At 39.7% G+C, this 21,864-nt stretch overlaps 1 protein-coding gene across 6 annotated transcripts in view; it reads left to right on the top strand.

Moving 5' to 3' along the window:
- Positions 1-21,864, top strand: part of LOC121909763 (mitochondrial fission factor homolog A) — a 41,322-nt gene that overhangs the window by 11,426 nt on the left and 8,032 nt on the right. For 5 of the 6 annotated variants that reach the window (XR_006099512.1, XM_042430431.1, XM_042430433.1 and 2 more), the window contains exon 5: positions 10,502-10,699. The exons of the other annotated variant lie outside the window; for it this stretch is intronic. Coding sequence is in view for 4 of the 5 variants with exons in the window: in XM_042430431.1 (XP_042286365.1) it covers positions 10,502-10,699 (198 nt within the window). In the remaining variant the exon portion in view is untranslated. The remainder of the gene's footprint in view (positions 1-10,501; positions 10,700-21,864) is intronic. 6 annotated transcript variants of the gene reach the window in all.

A 21,864-nucleotide genomic window follows, 5' to 3' on the forward strand; every position in this document is an offset into this window, starting at 1 on the left:
TGGCAATAAATACATGGATAAGCAATAATTTCTTAAAGTTAAATGAGGAAAAAACTGAAATCCTATTTGTCAGCCCCAAAACAAAAAGAGAAATGCTGTTTGATAATCTGGGGAATTTAACTCCCTGGATTAAATCTGAGGTTACAAATCTTGGTATTATCTTAGATTCAGATCTAGGCTTCAAGTTCAACATTAACAAGGTGACAAAAACATATTTTTTCCACCTCAGAAACATAGCTGAAGCACTGTTTCCACTGGGTTGACTGCTTTGGCCTGGGTGATTAGCAGCCACACATTTCTCCATTTTGTATTTCTCTTTTCAGTGTGTTCAGGTTAGGCTAAACCATTGTTGCTAACTTCGGAACTAACCCCCTTCCTCCCCCTTGGTCTTGGGAAGCTGCAGCGTTTGTTACCTGACACACTGTAGCCTGTACTGTACATTTACTGCCAGACTGACAATTTACTGCTAACCTTTTCCTCTGCTGCGCTCGCATTCACTGTCAGTTTTCTGCCACTTGCTCTCTTGCTTAACCACTCACTCGCTTACGCACTGCCCTATTCCTTAAAAGGAGTTACACTACCTGCAGTTTCACAGGCAACAACATAGACTATTATTTACTCGCAATTGATTTCTGGATGAATGGGTATTTGGCATTATTTTTGGCAATAAAAAAATATTTTTGGCCTGGCGGGGGTTCTCATTGGTCTGGCGGCAGCCAGGCCTGTTCTATTATAGGGGAAACACTGTTAAGTGCAACCATTTATAAATCAAAAAGATGCAGAAAAACTGATTCATGCCTTAATTTCAAGCCAACTTGATTCTATAATGCACTTTTTATTGGCCTCCCAAAACTTCAAGAACAAGACTTCAGCTCATTCAAAACTCTGCAGCTCAGATATTAACCAGAACCAAGAGGAGAGAACACCTCAGTCCAGTTTTAACTGCTCTGCACTGACTTCCTGTAACATTTAGAATTGACTTTAAGGTCCTCCTCCTTAAATACAGAGCCCTTAAGCTGCATTGCTAACTCCCTTGTTAACTATTTGCCTTCAAGAACACTGCGATCATCTGCTGGTGGTTTATTGGAGATTCCCAGCAACAGCTGAAAGAAAATCGGGGATGCAGCCCAAAGCTATGGAACACACTACCAATAGATATCAGCCAGCTTGTTTAATATTTTAAAAAGAAAACTTATCTCTTCACCTTAGCCTTTAACGAGCTTTTTGCTCAGTGTGCTTCGCACATATGCACTACTGTTCCTCTTTTAAAATGTTGTATTTTAATTGATTTTATACATTCTATTTATTAGGGGTGTTGCAATATACCGGTATTGATGATAACTGTGATATTTAAAAAATGAAATATTGATATTATGTTAATAATGCACATATGATAATATCATGTAAATAATCCAGCGCCTCTTAAAACCCATAATGTTCCAATGGCCCATCCACGGCCTGTCACACTGTTAAGTACACAATTATGCTATGTACACAACTCCTGTCTTTAAGTAGGTACTCATGCGGCACATCTTTGGAAAGCTAAGATTCTTGTGATTCGGTTGATGCAAACCATTTCAAGATACAATCACAACAACAGGTACAATCAACACCTCTGTCAGACAACGAGCAAACAAACAAACCTTTGTCTTTGCCTCTACCCATCATGAGATGGTGCTTGCATGACAGCTTGGTAACATATGATGCACAGATGTCCCAGATAACCCTTTTTAAAAGAGTGGAAGTGCTAATAGCCACATGCACTAAACAAGCTGATTCTAATTAGCACAGGTAAGAAGACTTATTAGTGGAATCACCTGGTTCAGTGCTTTTTCTTGCTGCGTGTTGAATTCTTTTTTCCTTTGTCATTCCAATTTAATGCTGACGTATTGAATACTTATTTTCCCATCTGTAAGTCAAAGCTATAGGTCATCTGCAATATCCAGGTGGAAATAAAAACCTTATACTTCAGTGTGTTCAAACTTCTTTCAGACTATGTACAGTTATTGTTACCGACTCTTTCTCCACCCCCCTACACTCATATTTTGAGTGTAATTCATTTGCCAGAAAACAGGCAAAACACACAATAAACAAAGTTAAAGATGATTTGATTGATTGCATTTTTTTTCAAATTTTCATTCGATATTACGATAATATTGTTATTGTGAATTCTTTTGGCCATGATAAACGTGTTGTGAAAATCTGATATCATGACAGCCCTACTATGTATTCCATGTTTTAACTTTGTTTTTATTATATTTTATTCTTATTACTATTCAGTATGTATTCCATTTTATGTGGGTTTTATCTTCCACCTTATGTGACGCATTCTATGTATTTTTAGTTTCACTTTATTTATCTTATCTTATATCTGTATCTTTTATTATCAAGTGGGTTTTGTTTTCCATCTTATGTTACATAGGTGCTGACGTCAGTGGTAGGTTTGCGTGATTTTTTTCTGGGGCAGCTCTGGGTTGCGCCAGACGCACAGTGAGGTTAAACCCGTGGGAAGACATTCTTGGGTAAGCTGAAAGAGGCTTATTTTGGTTAATCAAGACTAGTGGTGAGTCTGTGTCCGTTGGGAAAAGGGAGGTTCTGTTGTGCTCATGGCTTCAGTGACCTAGGCACCAATTTACAGATTGTGTACACATGGCGAAATACTTTCTGAGTTTTCGCTTATGAAGTCTCAAATTACCACCACTGAGGTACGCACTCTATGTATTCTATATTTACTTTATTTTATCTTGTTTTTTATAAATGTTAACAAGTGGGTTTTATTTTCCGTCTTGTGTTACATTAATGTTTACATGCTTTTATTAGGGCCCGAGCACCTAGCAGTGTCAAGGACCTCTTGTAACTGAAGGAATTCTTCTTCTTCTCCTACTTCTTCTTCCAAAAGAAATGCACTTTTGAGTGGCTAAACATGATCGAAAACTTATGAAACTTTGCACATTCTCAGAAGTGGTGAAAAAATGTAATATTTTATGTGTCTTTGGCATGGGCATGGCAAAATGGCTCAAGGGCGCCCCCTACAAAATTTCAAATTAAAAGAACCAACCCTTAAATTTGACATAGATTAACTAAATTTGGTAGGCACATGTATCTTGTCCAGACACACAAAAAAGCCTCCTGGAACCATACCCTAACTCCTACAGGAAGTTGGCCATTTTGAATTTTGTGTGCAATTTTCACACAGTTTCCAGGCATTACTCATGGCATTGAGCAACTTCAAATTTGGTCAGTGTCATCTACCTTTCCATCAGACCTTTGTGATGAAAAGTTATCAAATCTTGAGTTTTCATTGAACGCCCTTGAAGTGGCGATGAAACAGGAAGTTGTTGTAACTTGAATGTACATCGTCCAATCGGCCCCAAATTTCTCATTCTTCATAAGGATTTACATAAGGCTTCACAATTACGTGTAAATATTGACTCATAGTAATAGCGCTGCCCATGCTATTACAGGTGCTGTACTTTTATGACTTCTGCCTAACAGGTTGAATACATCCACTTCAAATTTGGTCAGAAAAGCCTAAAGACCTACATGGTGCTATATTGTGAAACTTGTAGCTTTTCATTTAAGGCAGTTGTCATGACGACGCAGCAAATTTTGACGTTTCACCATTGCAAAACAAACTGTAACTCGACTATATGTGGTCAGATCTTTCCTAAACACGTTGGATAAGAGTCCTGGTCTGAAGACATGTACAGGCCAATGTTTAATCATAGTAATAGCACCACCTACTGGCAGGAGGAAGTTACAGGCCCCATACTTTCACTAACTACTCTTAGCAGGTTAACCAGATCCACCCAAAATTTGGTCAGCTAAATTTTAAGACGTTGATGATGCTAAATGGTGAAGCTTTTGAGGTTTCATCAAAAGTTGTTACCATGGCGATGCATTATTCGCCATGAAACAGGAAGCTGTTCTTGAGGGTCTAGGGATGCTTGAAAACTCACGAAACTTGGCACACCTATCAGAAGGGCGGTATTTAGTTGTCTTATATGGGTCTTGGGCTTGGGTGTGGCAAAATGACTTGAGGGCGCCCCCTAGAATATTTCAAAGGCTACTTTATGTATAGTACATGCTGTATAGTAGGTGTTTATGTACAGTATATAACTTACAGCCTGCTCAGATATACAGTAGTGAGTGAAATATTACACAATTTGTATTTTAGACTAAAATAAATAAGGTATATAATTTGTTGGTACAGTGAGTATTATAGTATAATAGGGGTGCAATGGATCACAAAACTCACAGTTCAGATTGTGTCACGGATTTGAGTCACAGATTGGATCATTTTTCCGATCAGCCCAAAAAAAGGGGGGGGGGGGGGGGGGGGGGGGGGGGGGGGGGGGGGGCAAATAAAACTTAGCTTTCCATATATTCTGTAAAACACTTACAGCTACAGAAAGGAACATGGCCCATGGTCTTAAATGAAAACAACACTCAAGATGTCTTAAAATATATAAAATATTCAACATTAATCGGAGAAAAGTGCCCTGCTAACGTCAGTTAGCAGCTAGATGGCTAATTAGCTGCTCAGCTGCAGCACATTAAATAGCATGTTAAAATATCTGCAGATGTCACTTCAGACCCGTTTGATACTAGTTTGGTCATTGGACTTTAAAATCCCTGTTAGTGACACGCTGTCTGTCCATGACTTGTACTTACAGCAGTTTGTTTACTTTGTCTTAAATGATACATTAAATTTTGCAATTAATCTGCGGTTCACATGCGTGCCGAACCATGGGGGGTGATCCGTACAGATCACGGATCAACTACTACTATCACTATAGTATAACAATGTAAATGTAAAACAGGTTACCTCAGTCTCCCCACAACAGACATCATCTGACTGGTTATATATAAAATAATTTGCAGACTTGATCTACATGATGGAGAGATGTGTGTTTACTGTAGCTAACATTAGTCTTGCTGCGGAAAACAGCTACTCAGCTGGACGGATGTCCCGAGCACGAACCATACTGTCGTTCTGACTTTATCTGTCTATTTACTGCCACCGCCAAAATGCATTTATACTGAGATCAGGGGAGTGTTGCTTATATAGTTCATCCCTTTTGTGTTGATGTTGTTGGAAATGTGTAATGTAATTAGAGTCCTGCTGTCTGACAGTCAGCACAGCCTGCGTTAACCAAGTTGTTGCTTCTGTTCAATATGCTAGTTTAGCGTTAGCATGAGCCTCAGATAGGTAAACCACATAGCCGCCAGACAACAACTCTGGAGTTTCACAGCTTTATGCTTCAGAGTTCAACCAGACGGCACAGTGAGCAGATCAAGGCATGCTGCGAGTCTGCAACTTTTTTCTTCATTGGAAGGTTGTGCGGCCCTTACAAGCGATCACCAAAAACACCTTTAACTCAATCTCATTAAAAGAGTAGGAGGCTCCACCTAGTGGCACAACTGCATACTGCAGCAAATCTGGAGAACATTTTCTGATAGTCACACTGCACGTCCTTCATCTTCTACATTATCAGTTAACATATTTTCAATCGGTTGAATTACTAATGACAATTAACCCATAATCAATGAATCATTGACATCCCTAATTTATATAATCTATTTTTTCTGTACCAGTAGGCCCAATTTGCAACATAGCCAAGCCTATGTGAAATTTCTTAATAACCTACACGTGGGTGAGGGTGGATGTGTTTTAAGGCCAGGCACCACAGTTGAATGGAGACAAAATAAATCTTGTTCTTCTATCAGAATGAAACTTATTATTATAGACCCACGTACAATATATTTCTGTATTATAACCTTTGTTTTTTATCATGAAATTATGCAAGTTAGGCAAACTCATGTAATAAGTCAGAACAAATATAACCATTTCAGAGTGTTGTCTTCCCTTAATCTTATGTGTATAATAATAATTAATAAGAAAAATAGAAATGTACAGTGGGGGAAATGAGTATTCAACATGTGAACATTTCTTTCAGGAAACATATTTCCAGTGCAGCTATTCATATGAAATTAAGACCAGACATTGGTATCAACTCAATAAGGCAACACAGCTAAAGAAATCATAACATCCCAATCCATAAAAAAAGTTATATACATTAAATTGGAATGACACAGGACAAAAGTATTGAACATGCAGTATGAAAAAGCACTGAACAAAGTGATTTCGCTAATGAGTCCTCTTACCTGTGCTGTTTAGAATCAGCTTGTTAGTGCATGTGGCTGTTACTACTTCCACTTTTTTAATAATGGTTAGACATCTGTGAATACATTATTTGTTACCAAACTGTCATGCAAGAACCATCTGATGATGATAAGAGGCGAAGAGCTCTCCCGAAACCTTCGCAACAAGACTGTTGAGCAACATAGGAATGGTACAGGTTACTGAATGATTTCTCAACTCCTAAATGTTCCTATAAGCACCGTTGGGGCCGTTATCTGCAAGTGGAAGCAACATCACTCCACCATCAACCAGCTAAGCACAGGAGGTCCTTGCAAGATTGCTGACCAAGCAGTAAGAAAATTAGTCAGAAGAGTAGCCCAAGATCCAAGGACCACTCGAAAAGAGCCTCATGGTTATGTGTGGAGTGGTGCTGAAATCTCAGAATTTTACATATTGTGTTATTTGTTTAGCAGGCATCAAGTAATGTAACTTGTAATGTTTTACAAATTGCAGATGGGCAATATGACCTGGCTGCAGCTTGAAAAAACTTTTTTTTTGCTTTAATCCATGAGTCCAAAGAGAGACAGTCTCTAATGTCTAAAATTTGCTAAAAGTTGTACTTTATTTTTAACATATTTCTTAAAATTCTAATTTGGATCCAGTGTCACACCAAGATATTTAAAATCAGTGACTATGTCAATGAGAATATGAGAATATCAGCGTTAGGAGGTTATACCATGGTTTTACAGAAAAACATAACCTTTGTCTTGTTTACATTTAGACTCAGGCATGATGGATCAAGCCAATGTGTGATCCTTTCCAACGCAGTTATAAGTAAAGCAGCTGCTAACTCAGCTATTTTTGCATGTGTGTACACAACGGTGTCATCTTCATACATTTGCAATTCTACATCATGATACTGTTGAGAGAGATCATTAATATATAGGCTAAATAATAGGGGACCTAACACTGACCCTTGTGGAACACCCATTGTGCATTTCATGTTACTGGACAGTGCATCACAAACTTTAACACATTGTGTCCTATTAGATAAAGATGAGGACATCCATGCCAGTGCTCTAGATGAGAAGTTAAATTTAAATGGTAAATGGACTGTACTTGTATAGTGCCTTTCTAGTCGTCCGACCACTCAAAGCGCTTTTACATTACAAATCACATTCACCCATTCACACACATTCATACGCTGAATGGGTGCAGGGGTTACCATGCAAGGTCCCAACCTGCCCATCAGAGGAATCTTACCATTCACACACATTCATACACTGATGGCACAGCCATCAGGAGCAATTTGGGGTTAAGTATCTCGCCCAAGGACACATCGGCATGTGGACTGGAGGAGCCAGGAATCGAACTGCCCATCTTCCGATTAGTGGATGACCCGCTCTACCTCCTGAGCCACAGCCGCCCCATTTAGAGAGTTTCGATATTAAAACAGACAGACTGTGTCGAATGCTTTACGCATATCTAAACATACAGCACCAACTACTACTCCTTTATCAAGCCTTGATTTAATTTGCGCTATTAAGTGAAAGGTAGCAGTTTTGCTGGAATGTTTTGCTCTAAAGCCAAACTGAATACGATGTAGACCAAAATTGCTTGCAGTAAGTAATGTTGTCAGTTGATCAATGTACAACTTTCTCAGCAACTTTTGAGGGTACTGGCAGTATACTTACTGGTCTGTAGTTACTGGCTTCAAGGCAGTCTCCAGATTTAAAAAATGGTGTGACAATAGCACATTTCCAGTCATCATGGTCATCATTTGTCAGCAGACTGACAAACATCGACCACTAATAACAAGTGTTTCTTTTAGATCAGTTTCCCCACACAGCACAGGGATTAGCTGCTCATGTCAATGTTAGAATAGACATAGTGACTGCTCACAATGTGTTGGTATTTGTGTTTGATTGTATAACAATATGATATGATAGATCTGAGTGACAGAATGTGGCCGTTCAAAACATGTTAATACATTCAGGGCTGTCGCGGTCAATGAATATCTCCTGTGGGGATTCAGGGTGGCTCAGTAGCGTGGTATGCTGTATTTTTTTTCTTTTGTGGTGAACATAAAGGTATGTTAGCCTGATTATATGTCAGCTGAATGGAGCAGCAGTACCTGACGAACACAGAAAACACTTTAAATCATGTTGGGGCAGGAAACAACGTTGACATACAGCCAAGTCGCCTTAAACCTGGGATTTATGAATGGAGTCTGGCTGGGTGCGCCTTTAGATTGTATGATTGGTGGAAAACTACTTAAACTCACAGGTTAAATGACAGCCTGCTCAGCCACGTGGTGGCCCAGGAGAGTTTAAACATATAACCGAAACGAAATGCAGCACTGACCCGTGGTCAGTTCACCCCAAGCCCGGCTCTGTTATGAGGGTTTTGCACCAGGTTAGCTGGCACTGAGCGCACAATGCACATGGCAGGAGGGATCCTGAAGAGCCGTCGGACCAGACTGTGGGAGCTGCTGAACATTCAATACACATACATTGAAGTGTGAAGGGGCCTAGCCTCATGAAAAAAATGTGGGTAGTTACACTATTATACTGCACAGTCCAGTTTTTGTATCAATCAAGATAAGTGGAACTCAAATCCCACCCATATCAGAGAATGCACAAACGTCAGTATTTTTAAAACAACACTTAAAACATGGCTCAAGATGAACCAATCATGTGATCACTGATGTAAACCTTTGTATGTAACCAACTGTTTTCCAGCATGGAGAGTACGCAATATATTTTTTGTATGATGTTGTTTTATATGTGATGTACTGTTTGTAAATTTGGTAATTGTATTGTTTTTAATTGTTTGTATTGTACTGTATTGTTTTTTATATTTTCCTGCCCAGGGACCACAGATGTAACTTAGCTATATAGCTAACTCTGGCCCAACGGTTGTGTTGTGCATGGCCCCTGTTAAATAAACTAATAAACTAAACCCAACTAAACTAAATCTTTTGTAATCATTTTTGCAAATAATGTCAATAACTTAATCAAATACCTAATGGTACTGATAAGTCAAACATCATAGTTCTTGCAATATTTCACCATAGAAACATGGAGCTGGCTACAACATAAAGTAAGCTACTTGAGCAAGTTGTAAGCTAGTTTGCGCCAAAGATGGTGGTGTCAGGTCACATGACCTCCTAAAAAATGTGTATGTGTGTTCACAACTTTGAGAAATGTATAGTAGGCTGTGTGTGTCAGGACCAAGACACTTTACCAAGACTTCTACTTACTACTTACTACAGTCATCAATAGAAACCGCTAGTTAAGAGACAAAACTGGAAATGTTACAAACGACGTAATGGGCTATATAAGGTCAATAGACCCTCTCTGCCTAGTAAATTCCTACGTTTTTCAAACACCATGTCCTCAGTGCTGGCGCTTTGTTAAAAATTTGAACTGTCAAGCTGGGTTGGGGATAAAGTTGATGACATTCAGGGATTATCCAAACAGACAAACCCCTTACCAGAGCCACGAAACTGTTGTCACTGGTTGGATAGTACTTCTCATAACAAGTAAACTGATATACACGTGAAAAATCAGTGAAGTACTCATTTAACACTTAAACACTGTAAAATTCATTATAGCGATTTGGGGAATGACTAACCAATCAGTCTAAAAAGAACAGAGGGATCTAGATGGAACAAGAAAGTCTTACATTCAGTCGCTAGTCTGTAAAGTGATGTGAAAACTAAGAGGGCTGGGTATCAGCTTCAGTGTACAGACCAAAATGTGTCCATTGAGTATGAAGAACTGTCAAGTCTTGAAATTTGGCAGTGAATGCTTGGTTGGATTCTTTGGCTTGTTTTAGGGCTGCAACTAATAACGTTTTCATTATTGATTAATGTATCAATTACTTTTAACAATAGTGAAAATTTCTCATTACCGTTTCCCAGAGCCCAATATAATTTCTTCCAATGTCTTGTTAAGTCTGACCAACAATCTAGAACTCAAAGATATTCAGTTTACTATTATTATAAAACAGACAAAAGTAGTAAATCTTCATGTTGGATCAACTGTAACCAGAGAATGGTTGACATTTTTGTTGATAAATGACCTCAATAATTTATTGATTATCAGATGTGTTGGTTATTAAAAAAACAGGTTTATGGCATCCAGGACAACAGTCCTGTATACCATTAGCTCATATTATACCCCCCAAATAGTAACGTTTGCCCTTTTTCTCTCACCTCTCTTGTCCACTGTTCTTCTGTTCCTTACTGCCTCTTTACCCCTCTGATCCTGGTTATCCTTTTCCTACATTGCTCATTTATTCTTTCTCTTGTCTTTAATGTCATCCTCCCTTCCCCTCCTCTCCTGGCTGTAGTCGAGGTTCAGACCGTCCTCTCCACCAGTACTCCGCTGCTTCTCTTTCTGCCCAGACCACCAGCCCTCAGGCCCAGGCTCAGCCCTTCCCTGCTACCCCCGTCAGCCTCCTGTCTCCACAGTCCATGCTGCAGACAGCCAAGCAGCTGGGCCTGCAGGCCTTTCAGCACCTCCTGCAGACAGTCAGCCATAAATACAGGTCATACCTCTAAATGAGAAACCCTTGAAAAGGACAATCCAAGTGTTTTGATGCCAAATTATTACGTCAAAAAGACCAAACTTTTCATCATATGGCATTGCTACATGTACAGTAACTACATCTAAGGTAGCATCAAAAAAATCTTTAGCATGTCCTACTTTAACTTTACCATTTACCACTTTACTGCTATTTGGACTAATTTCCCCATTGCTTGGCTAAAAAACAATGGTATTATGCTGTTTTGTCACTGTTGAGAGAAATGGTAAGGTTGTTTTGCCATTATAGAGTCCACTCAGCCATTATTCATTTTCAAACCTGAGCCGTCTCTGGCTGACGTGCTGCTGATGTGCTGTGGTCAGTGTATTGTCTCATTTCAAGTTGCGGGCTGTGTTATTGATAGCGCTTTTGCTGCTCTCAACTCAGTTAATTTTGTTATATTCTTGCCTAGCTGCTAGCAAGGGCTTCTGTCTCTCCCTCTCACCATCCTGTTCTCTCTTGCTTGTTGTGTCATATGTGTAACTATTTCTTTGCCTCCTTTAGTGGTAATGGTACATGTAATAAATATAATTTATTTGCAGTACTGGAGCGAGGCTCTGTGAATTGGAAGCGCGGCTCTGCACCATGGAAAACCAATTGTTAACTACTGTAGTTAGTACCCAGTCGCCGGTGCAGGCCGACCCAGAGTAAGTCCTACTCTCCTGGTCGTTCCCGAGCAGCTGAGCAGCTGAGTGACTGTCCGAAGGGAACATAACCCTGAGCAGCAGCCCACGATTCATCACCAGCCAGTTCGTGTTTCTAACAGGTTCTCCCTGCTCAGTGACACACCTGCTGAAAAACCAACTCTGATTATTGACAGCTCCATAGTAAGAAGTGTGAAGTTAGTAACAACAGCGGCCATTGTCAAATGTATTCCTGGGGCCAGAGCAGGCGACATAGAATCAAATTTAAAACTCCTGGCTAAGGATAGGAGTAAATATGGTAAAATTATTATTCACGTTGGTGGTAATGACTCCCGATTATGTTAATCGGAGGTTACTGGGCCCCTGCCAGATCTGACCAGTGATGTTGAGGTGGTGTCCAGCAAATGACGTGGGCTTTATAGATAATTGGCAGACTCTTTGGAGATTAGGAGAGACGGCATACATCCACTTTGGATGGAGTTGCTCTCATATCTAGAAATATAGCTGAGTTTATTAGTAGACTAAAAGCATGACAACCCAGAGTTGAGACCAAGAGGCAGAGCTGCAGTCCTACATGCTTCTCTGCGCTTCCATTAGAACAGCTACCCACCCAAAACCCCTTAGAGACTGTGTCTGTCCCCCGACCACTTAAATCAATTATGTCTAAAGTAAGCAGAAGAGGAGTTATGTGTAAAAAATCCAATAAAAATTAACACAACTGCAATAGGAGAATTAAACGTGGATTCTTAAACATCAGATCTAATGCTGTGTTAGTAAACAATCTAATCTCAGATTATCATATTGATTTATTTTGTCTTACTGAAACCTGGCTGTGTCATGAAGAATGTGTCAGCCTAAATGAATCCACTCCCCCCACTCATATTAATACTCACATTCCTCAAAACACTGGCCGAAGAGGTGGAGCCATTTTCGACTCAAGCCTAATAATCAACCCTAAACCTGATCTCAATTGTAACTCATTTGAAAGCTTTGTTGTTAGTCTTTCGCACCCAACCTGGAAAACTTTACAGCCAATTCTATTTTTTAATTTTTATCAAACTTAGTACAGATAAAGTAATTATATTTGGTGAGTTTTAATATTCATGTGGAGGTCGATAATTATGGCCTTAGCACTGTGTTTATCTCATTATTAGACTCAATTGGCTTCTCTCAGTGTAAATAATCCCACTCACTGTTTTAACCACACCCTCGACCTTGTTCTGACATATTGCATCGAAATTGAACATTTAATAGTCTTTCCACAAAATCCTACTTTATCAGACCATTACTTAATAACTTTTGAATACCTATTATTGGACTACACGCCATTAGACACAAGAAGAGAAACAACAGACACTATATGCTGATTGTTCTGTTATTAACTCATTTTCATTTTCAACAACTTTTTTTTTTTCCACATTCAATTCTTTTTTGGGTTAACATTTCTTATATCAGCTAAGACAATCACATTTCAAAAAGTGTCGTCCTGTACTTGGAAAAAAGCCTTAAATCAGTTACAGTACTCCAGCTGCCCACAGAAACCACCTTCAACCATCCAACTATCTGGACACAGCACTTTCAGCTGCTGGATGTTGGAGTATTTCTGTTTTTAAACCCCACAAACTGCATGAAACAGCAGCAGTCTGGATAATTATACAAAGGCAGAAAGTCACAGGTTTAAAACCTCCAATTGGCCTGAAATCGTGTGTGAAAAAGCAGTAAATACACTGCAGACACACAGAAGCTGACAGAAAGAGGAGGTCATATCATACAGTGAAATATTAGCTTTTGAGCTGTTGCTATTGTTATTAGTGATTTTTGCCTGCTGCTAGCACTATTGGTCACATTTCTATTATTATTAGGGACCGAGTACGAAAGTGACAAGGGCCTAAGGGTTCCTGGCACTGTAAATGTGTGAAGGTGTGAAGGCCCTTTTGTATCTGAAGGAATTATCAGGGCCCGAGCACTGAATGGTGTGAAACCTATTATTTTTGAAGGGATTATTATTAGGGCCCGAGGCACTTAAAAGCCCTTCAAAAATGCAATGGCGTGGGGGAATAACAATAATAATGACAAAAAATAATAGTTAAAGCTGAAAGCAGCAATGAATGGGCCCTCGCACCTTACGTGCGTCGGACAAAGTGGCAGCCGTGATATTGCTGCGCTTGGTTGATTGACACGGCTCTGAACTTTTAGGATTATCGGACACTGTGTGAATGGGTAAAATATTATTTCCTGTGTGCAGTATGTGTCGCTGGAGATGACTTATTAGAAATTGTGTATACATCTGATAAAGTGTCATTTATGCCTGCCCTCCTTGTTGCAGGTAGATAATACTACATGGGTGAAGTATTAACATGGATATACATTTTCATGAAGATTAGATATTGCATGTAGGAGATAACTATCACTTCTTCTGTCCACTATGTGATGCTAGAGAACACCAATAATTATATGTCATGTTGCTTTATATCACTTCTAGATCACATCATGTAAATTTAATGTAAATAGGGTGATGATTAACATATGGCTGACTTCCTGTTTTCAGTACGTGGTGCTATGACTTTGACTCAATATTGACATGCAGATGGGTTCAGGTCTGAACTCTTGGACAATACAAAGTGGAGTTACAACAACTTCCTCTTTAATGCCAAAACATATTTTGGGCAAAATTCATCAACACACCATGCCAAAGGCGTTCCATGAAAACTAAAATGCTTTGCAATTTAGCATTGCAGGTGGTCTTTAGATTTCACCTACCAAGTTTGAAGTTGCTTGGGTGAAATCTCTAGGAGGAGTTTGTTGAAGTACAGTGCCTGTCAATGGCTTCACTTTGTGAAAAAAATGCACAATATATTCAAAATGGCTGACTTCTTGTTGGACTTCAAGAGGCTTTTTTTGTAAGTCTGGAGATGGTACATCTGCCTACCAAATTTCATAAATCTACATCAAAATTGAAGGTGGGGGCTTTGACTTCAAATTTTCTAGGGGGTACCCTTGAGCCAGTTTGCCACACTCATCCCTAGGACCCATATCAGAGATCAAGTTACACCACTTCTGATGCATGTGCAAAGTTTCGAGAGTTTTTGAGCACCCTTAGCACCTCAAAAATGCTAAAAGTAATTAGGGGGCGCTATCGAGCAATGAACCCACCGAATTTCATGAACATCAAAGAAATTTTGTTCCAAAATGTCCCTGCCTTCGGGGGTGCTATGGAGCCTGCCGGCCACGCCTATGCCAAATCACTACAGAACTTTGCGATTTTCACCAGTTCTGATGTGTGTGCCAATTTTCGTAAGTTTTCAAGCATCCTAAGCCCCTCACAAATGCAATGGTGTACTATAATAATAATAATGATAATGAAAGCTGCAAGCAGTGATGATCGGGGCCTCGCACCTTCGCACACGTCAGGGCACGCTGCAGTCCACAAGCTTTTATTACAGACATGCAGATGTGTTCAGGACTAGGTTTTTATCGGACATTGCAGTAACGAGTTTAAATATCACTTTCTGTGTCCAGTATGTGGCAGTAGAGAACACCCACTAATTATACATTATGTTGCTGTATATCAAACATAGACGATACCTTGTAAATGGCAAGTGAATCGAACAACGTTTGACATATAAGGCTGACTTCCTGTTGTCAGTTGGTGGCATTATGAGTATGACTTTATATTGACATGTAGATGTCTTCATGCTGAGACTCTTATCAAGCATGAGAAATGTGGTGCAGGTTGGACAATGTACATTCAAGTTACAACAACTTCCTGTTTCATGGCGAAACATCAAAGTTTGCTGCATCGCCACGGCAAGGGCGTTCAATGAAAATTTAAGATTTTGATAACTTCATCACAAAGCTCTTTAGATGACACTGACCAAATTTGAAGTCAGTTGGGTTAAAGCTCTAGGAGGAGTTCATTAAAATACAACACCTGGAAATGGCAAATACTGTGCCAAAATTGCACAGTGACTTCAAAATGGCCAACTTCCTGTTGGATTTAGGGCATCACTCCAAGAGGCTTTTTTGTGCGTCTGAACATGATACATCTGCCTACCAAATTTCAGTCATCTATGTCAACTTTAAAGGTGGAGGCTTTTAATTTGAAATTTTATAGGGGCCACTATCAATCCATTTTGCCACGCCCATTCTCATGACCCATAAAATATTAAATCTTTCACCACTTGTGACGAATGTGCAAAGTTTTCAAGCACCTGTAGCCCCTCAAAAATGTGTTTCTTTTGGAAGAAGAAGAAGAATTCCTTGATTCACAATAGGGCCTTCTCAGTGTCGGTGCTCAGGCCCTAATTAAAGCTGCAAGCAGCGATGATCGGGCCCTCACACCTCTGCGCGTGTTGGAGCAGGCAGCACTTAAAGGGCTCTTATTGCAGGATGCAGATGTGTTCAGGACCAGGCTCCTATTGGACAATGTATGAACAAGTTAAATATCACTTCCTGTGTGCAGTATGTGGTGCTAGACAACAGCCACTAATTATCATCTTTCTGTATATCAACTTTAGACCTCACCTTGTAAATTTCATGTGAATCGGATGTTTGCTACATAAAGCTTAGTCTCCTGTTGCCAGTAAGCGGTGCTACACAAAAGAGTCATTAATTCAGCAACATATTTAGTGGAGGTTGACTGACACGCATATGCATTTTTATGAATATCGGACTTTCATGAAGGAGTTAAATATATCTTCCTGTGTCCACTATGTGGTGCTAGAGAACACCAACTATTTATATGTCATGTTGCTGTATATCATGTGTAGACCACACTATGTAAATTCCATGTAAATGGGATGTCTGTCATATAAGGCTGACTTCCTGTTGTCAGTAGGTGGTGCCATGACTATCAGTCAATATTGACTGTCAATATATATGTAAATGTGAAACATTGAAGTTTGCTGGCAACGACCTTCAGTGAAAACTCGGGATTTTAATAACTTTTCATTGTAAGGGTCTTCTGATTACACTAACCAAATTTGATGTCACTCGACTTAAACCTCTAGAAGGAGTTTGTTAAAATACAACACTTGTACATTGCAAAAAGAGTGCTAAAATTGCAATGTAAATTTAAAATGACTGACTTCCTGTTTGAGTTAGGGTATGGCTCCAAGAGGCTTTTTTGTGCATCTGGACACGATACATATACCTTCCAAATTTTGTCCCTCTACGTCAAATTTAAAGGTGAGGGCTTTTACTTTGAAATTTTCTAGGGGGCACCCTCGAGTCATTTTGCCACACCCGAGCCCAAGAGTCATATCAGACAGCTAAATACAAACAGCTTCCTGTTTCATGGATGCTACAGCTTTTGATGAAAACTCAAAAGCTTCTACATTTAGTATCATCAATGTCTTATAACTTAGCTGACCAAATTTTAGGCAAATCTGGTTAACCTGCTAGGAGTAGTTAGTAAAAGTATGTGGCCTAAAACTTCCTGTTGCTAGTAGCTGGTGCTATCATTATGATTCAAAATTGGCCTGTATATGTGTTCCAGACCAGGACTGTTGTCAAACATGAAATTTGGGAAAGATCTGTCCATGTGGAGTCCAGTTACAACAGTTTGTTTTGCAATGGCAAAACATCGAAATTCGCCACATCATCACGGTTATTGCGTTCAATGAAAACCCATAATATACACTATATATAATCATCAAGGTCTTAAGGCTTTTCTGACCAAATTTGAAGTGGATCTGTTCAACCTGCGAGGCACAGGTCATAAAAGTATAGCACCTGTAACTTCCTGTTCCCAGTAGGTGGCATTATGACAATGAGTCAGTATTGACACATGGATGCATTCAGGACGGGACCTTTATCAAGCATGAGAAATTTGGGGCAGATCGGGTGATTTATCTTAAAGTTACTGTTTCATGGCGAAACGTCAAAGTTTGCCGCGTTGCCTCGGCAAAGGCGTTCAGTGAAAACTAAAGATTTTGATAACTTTTCACCACAGGTTTTTAGATGACACTGACCAAATTTGAAGTTGGTTGGGTCAAAGCTCTAGGAGGAGTTTGTTAAAATATAACGTCTGGAAATGGCAAATTTACACAGTAAATTGAAAATGGCCGACTTGCTTCCAAGCAAACCCCCAGGAACAGCACTGGGCTGTGAAGCCAATTTGACATAGCAGCTGAACCATGTAATTACAACGTCACGTGACACTATTGGGCCCAAAAAGACTTTTTCCCATAGACTTACATTGTGAAAGAGATGTCCGTAAATCAGCGGACACATTTTTTTGAGTATCACAACCCCCGTGAAATGACTTGTCTCACCATCAGAATTTGATTCTTTTGGTCCAATCACATTTTGAAAGCCTAAAAGAGCTGCACAATTTAATTTTTTTTCCCCATTCAAGTTAGCCGGAGGGCTAAACCAGAAGTAGCCGGCTCGGCCGGCGAAAGTCACTAGTGCGCTTGCTCTATGGGCCCACTGATCCCCGAAGATCCGAGTAATTTTATATAGGGAAGTCAAACTTTTTTGGCTTCATGCGCCACTGAGCAACTTTCATTGGAATGAACGGGGCCCTGCCTCCGATGCTGTATCCAGTTCTCTTTATACATCCATGGTTTCAAGAGGCTTTTTTGAAAAAAAAAAAAGGCCTAGAGATTTGATCCTACTGACTTCAAATTTGGTCATCTAAAGACCTTTGTGATGAAAAGTTACCAAAATCTTGAGTTTTCACTGAATGCCATTGCTGTGGCGATGTGGCAAATTTTGATGTTACACCATGAAACAGGAAGTTGTTGTAACTCGAAAGTACATCATTCAATCTGCCCCAAATTTCTCATGCTTGATGAGGGTTCTGACCTTAACACATCCTTGTGTCAATATTGAGTCATAGTCATAGCACCACCTACTGGCAACAGAAGTTACAGGTGCTGTACTTTTATGACCTGTGCCTAGCAGGATGAACAGATCTACCTCAAATTTGGTCAGAAAAGCCTTAAGACCTTGATGATGCTATATTGTGAAGACTGTGAGTTTTCATTGAAAACTGTTGCCGTAGCGACACGGCGAATTTCAATGTTTCGCCATTGCAAAACAAACTGTTGTAACCCAACTCCACATGCTCCCAAATTTCACGTTTGATAAGAGTCCTGGTCCGAAGACATGTAGAGGCCCTTATTGAAACATAGTAATAGCGCCACCTACTGGCAACAGGAGGTTATAGGCCCCATAGTTTTACTAATTACTCATAGCAGATTAAACAGATCCAACAAAAATTTGGTCAGCTAAGTTGTAAGACATTGATGATACTAAATGGTGGAGCTTTTGAGTTGTCATTGAAATCTGTTGCCATGGCAATGCATTATTCTCCATAAAACAGGAAGCTGTGTTTTAGGGGCTAGGGGTGCTCGAAAACTCACGAGACTTGGCACACGCGTCAGAAGGGGTATATTTAGTTGTCTGATATGGTTTTGGACTTGAGTGTGGCGAAATGACTCGAGGGCACCTCCTAGAATATTTCAAAGTCAAAGCCCCCACCTTTAAATTTGACATAGATTGACAAAATTTGGTAAGTATATGTATCGTGTCCAGATGCACAAAAAAGCATCTTGGAGCTATACCCTAAGTCCAACAAGAAGTCAGCCATTTTAAGTTTACATTGCAATTTTAGCACTGTTTTTGCAATTTACAGGGGTTGTTAACAAACTCCTCCTAGAGATTTAACTCGACCGATTTCCAAATTTGGTCAGTGTCATTGAAAGACCTTTATGATGAAAAGTTATCAAAATCTTGAGGTTTCATCGAACGTTGTTGCTGTGGTGACGTGGCCAACTTCGATGTTTCACCATGAAGCAGGAAGTTGTAACTGGAATGTACATCGTCCAACCTGAGTCCCAGCCTGAACACATTTAATTGTCAATATTGAGTCATAGTCATAGCGCCACCTACTGACAACAGGAAGTCAGTCTTATATGACAAATGTCATCTGATTTACATGAAATTATATGATGTGGTCTACATATGATATACAGCAACATGTTGTATAATTAGTGGGTGTTCTCTAGTGCCACACAGTGGATACATGAAGTGATATTTATCTCCTTTGTGCAACGTCCGATTAGAGTCCAGGCCTGAAACCATTTACATACCCGCAATAAAACCCTAGGGCACCCCGACATGCATGAAGGTGTGAGGGCCCAATCATCACTACTTGCAGCTTTATCATTATTATTATTATTATTATTATTATTATTATTATTATTATTATTATTATTATTGTATGGCATAACATGTTTGAGGGGCCCAGGATGCTCAAAAACTCACAGAACACACATCAGAAATGGTGAAAATTGCAAAGTTCTGTAGTGATTGGGCTTGGGTGTGGCCAGTGGACTCTATAGTGCCCCCAAACACAAGGCCATGTTGGTATAAAGTTGCTTGAATGTTCATAAAATTCGGTAGGTTCAATGTTTTCATCATTCTAGTCATAAAACACATTTTATGAATTTTTTTCGCCTAACAGGAAGTCAGCCATTTTGAATTTCGTCCATCAATTTTCATTTTACAAACATGTTTCAGGCCTTTAGGATCCATGAAAACTCATGAAACTTTGCACTTATGTTTGAACTAGTCAGTATTTCACTTACCATCACTACTGGGTTTGGGCGTGGCTTGTTGGCTCAATAGCGCCTCCTAATTGCTTTTAGCATTTTTGAGATGCTAGCGGTGCTCGAAAACTCACAAAACTTTGCACATGCATCAGAAGTAGCGTAACTTGATGTCGGATATGGGTCTTGGGCATGAGTGTGGCAAAATGGCTCAAGGGCACCCTCTAGAAAATTTCAAAGTCAAATCCCCCACCTTTAATTTTGATGTAGATTAATGAAATTTGGTATGCTGATGTACCATCTCCTCTTAGAGCCATACCCTAAGTCCAACAGGAAGTCAGCCATTTTGCATTAATTGTGCATTTTTTTGCAAAGTGAAGCCATTGATAGGCGTTGCATTTTAACAAACTCCTCTTAGAGCTTTAACCCAAGCGACTTCAAATTTGGTAGGTGACATCTAAAGACCTTTGTGATGCTAAATTGCGAAGCTTGTAATATTTCGTGGAACGCCCTTGGCATGCCATGTGGGTGAATTTTTCCCCAAAACATGTTTGGGTCATTAAACAGACTGCATAGTGGACACAGGAAGTGATAGTTATCTCCTACATGCAATGTCCAATATTCATGAAAATGTATATCCATGTCAGTTGCCCTCTGGTAAATGTATTGCTGCATGAATATTTCACTTATGTAGTATTCCCTACATGCAACAGGATCTGAGGCCCAAATGACACATAGTACATCAAATGTTAGGGGTGCACAAAAAAAATAAATTCACATAAGAATCGCGATTCTGTCTCTGCCGATTCAGAAATTCCAAGTATCAATTCACATTTTTCAGTCATGCCACAACGCTGTTTTCCATTTTTTCGTGACATGAGTTAGCTGCTAAATCCCATAGATGGCGCAATGGTGCCACGCTGGTTTTCACCCGAACCCAACTGCGGAGGCAAGAAGGAAGTGAAGTGTGTGTCATGGAGAGACTGCAAGCAATGGAGTACTTGACAGAAAAACAAATACAACCTGTCCCATCAGCAATGAAGGCAATCATTTGAACATATTTTGGATTTTATTATCTCGAAGGGAAGAGGGAGCTTGACAAGACTAATGCCATTATCAGGTGTTGCAGCTCACCTCCACAGGTTTGTGTGGTTGTGGGCATATTTATTTGTAACCGCCGTGAAACAATCAGAAAATAGCGTTTTATTCCTCTCATTCTCGCTTTCCTCATCCACTCTCTAGCTCGCTTGACCACTGCTTCTCTCTTTCTCTCATCTTTTTTAAAATGAGTCAGGAAGCCATCAGCAAAGCCTAACTTTACTTTTAACATTATCAAAGACAGAGAAATGACGTCCCCTAATGTTTTTGTCTTCCCTCATGGCAGGGTTGTACAGCATTACAGGTTGTGTTTCTCCAAAAGTTGATTCTGGTTCAACTTTCTTGCTGCGGGCTGCTGAAGCCCCCACCCCTGCAGCCTACGCACAACCCGTCAGCCTGCCAGCTGGTTACCTGAGGCTGGGGCTGCGTGCACATTGAGAAAAAAATGAGCAAGAAAGTCATTTTATCTCAATGAAAAATGTAGTCTCCTTGAAGCTTATGACAAGCTGCCAGAAACGAGCCAACAAGATGCAGCAGCAAAACAGGCGTTGAAACAGCTGTTCTGTATTTTGAAACAGTCAATAAAATTCAGTAAATAGCAAAGCTGCCCATTTCATTACTTAATATTCATCTAAGTATACAAATGTCAATTAGATGGTAATCTGCATGAGAAATTAAGAAACAGAAACAAAATTAGTCATCATCTGCTTATAGTGATCAATTTGACCAATTTGATCAATTTTCTTGTTTGCACTTTGCAGCTAAATGTAGCAGGCAGCTATTGTTTGTTTGATTTTGTTATTTGAAGTATGAATTTAAGTTATTATTT

Source organism: Thunnus maccoyii, chromosome 13, assembly GCF_910596095.1.
Source record: "Thunnus maccoyii chromosome 13, fThuMac1.1, whole genome shotgun sequence".
Lineage (NCBI taxonomy): Eukaryota > Metazoa > Chordata > Actinopteri > Scombriformes > Scombridae > Thunnus > Thunnus maccoyii.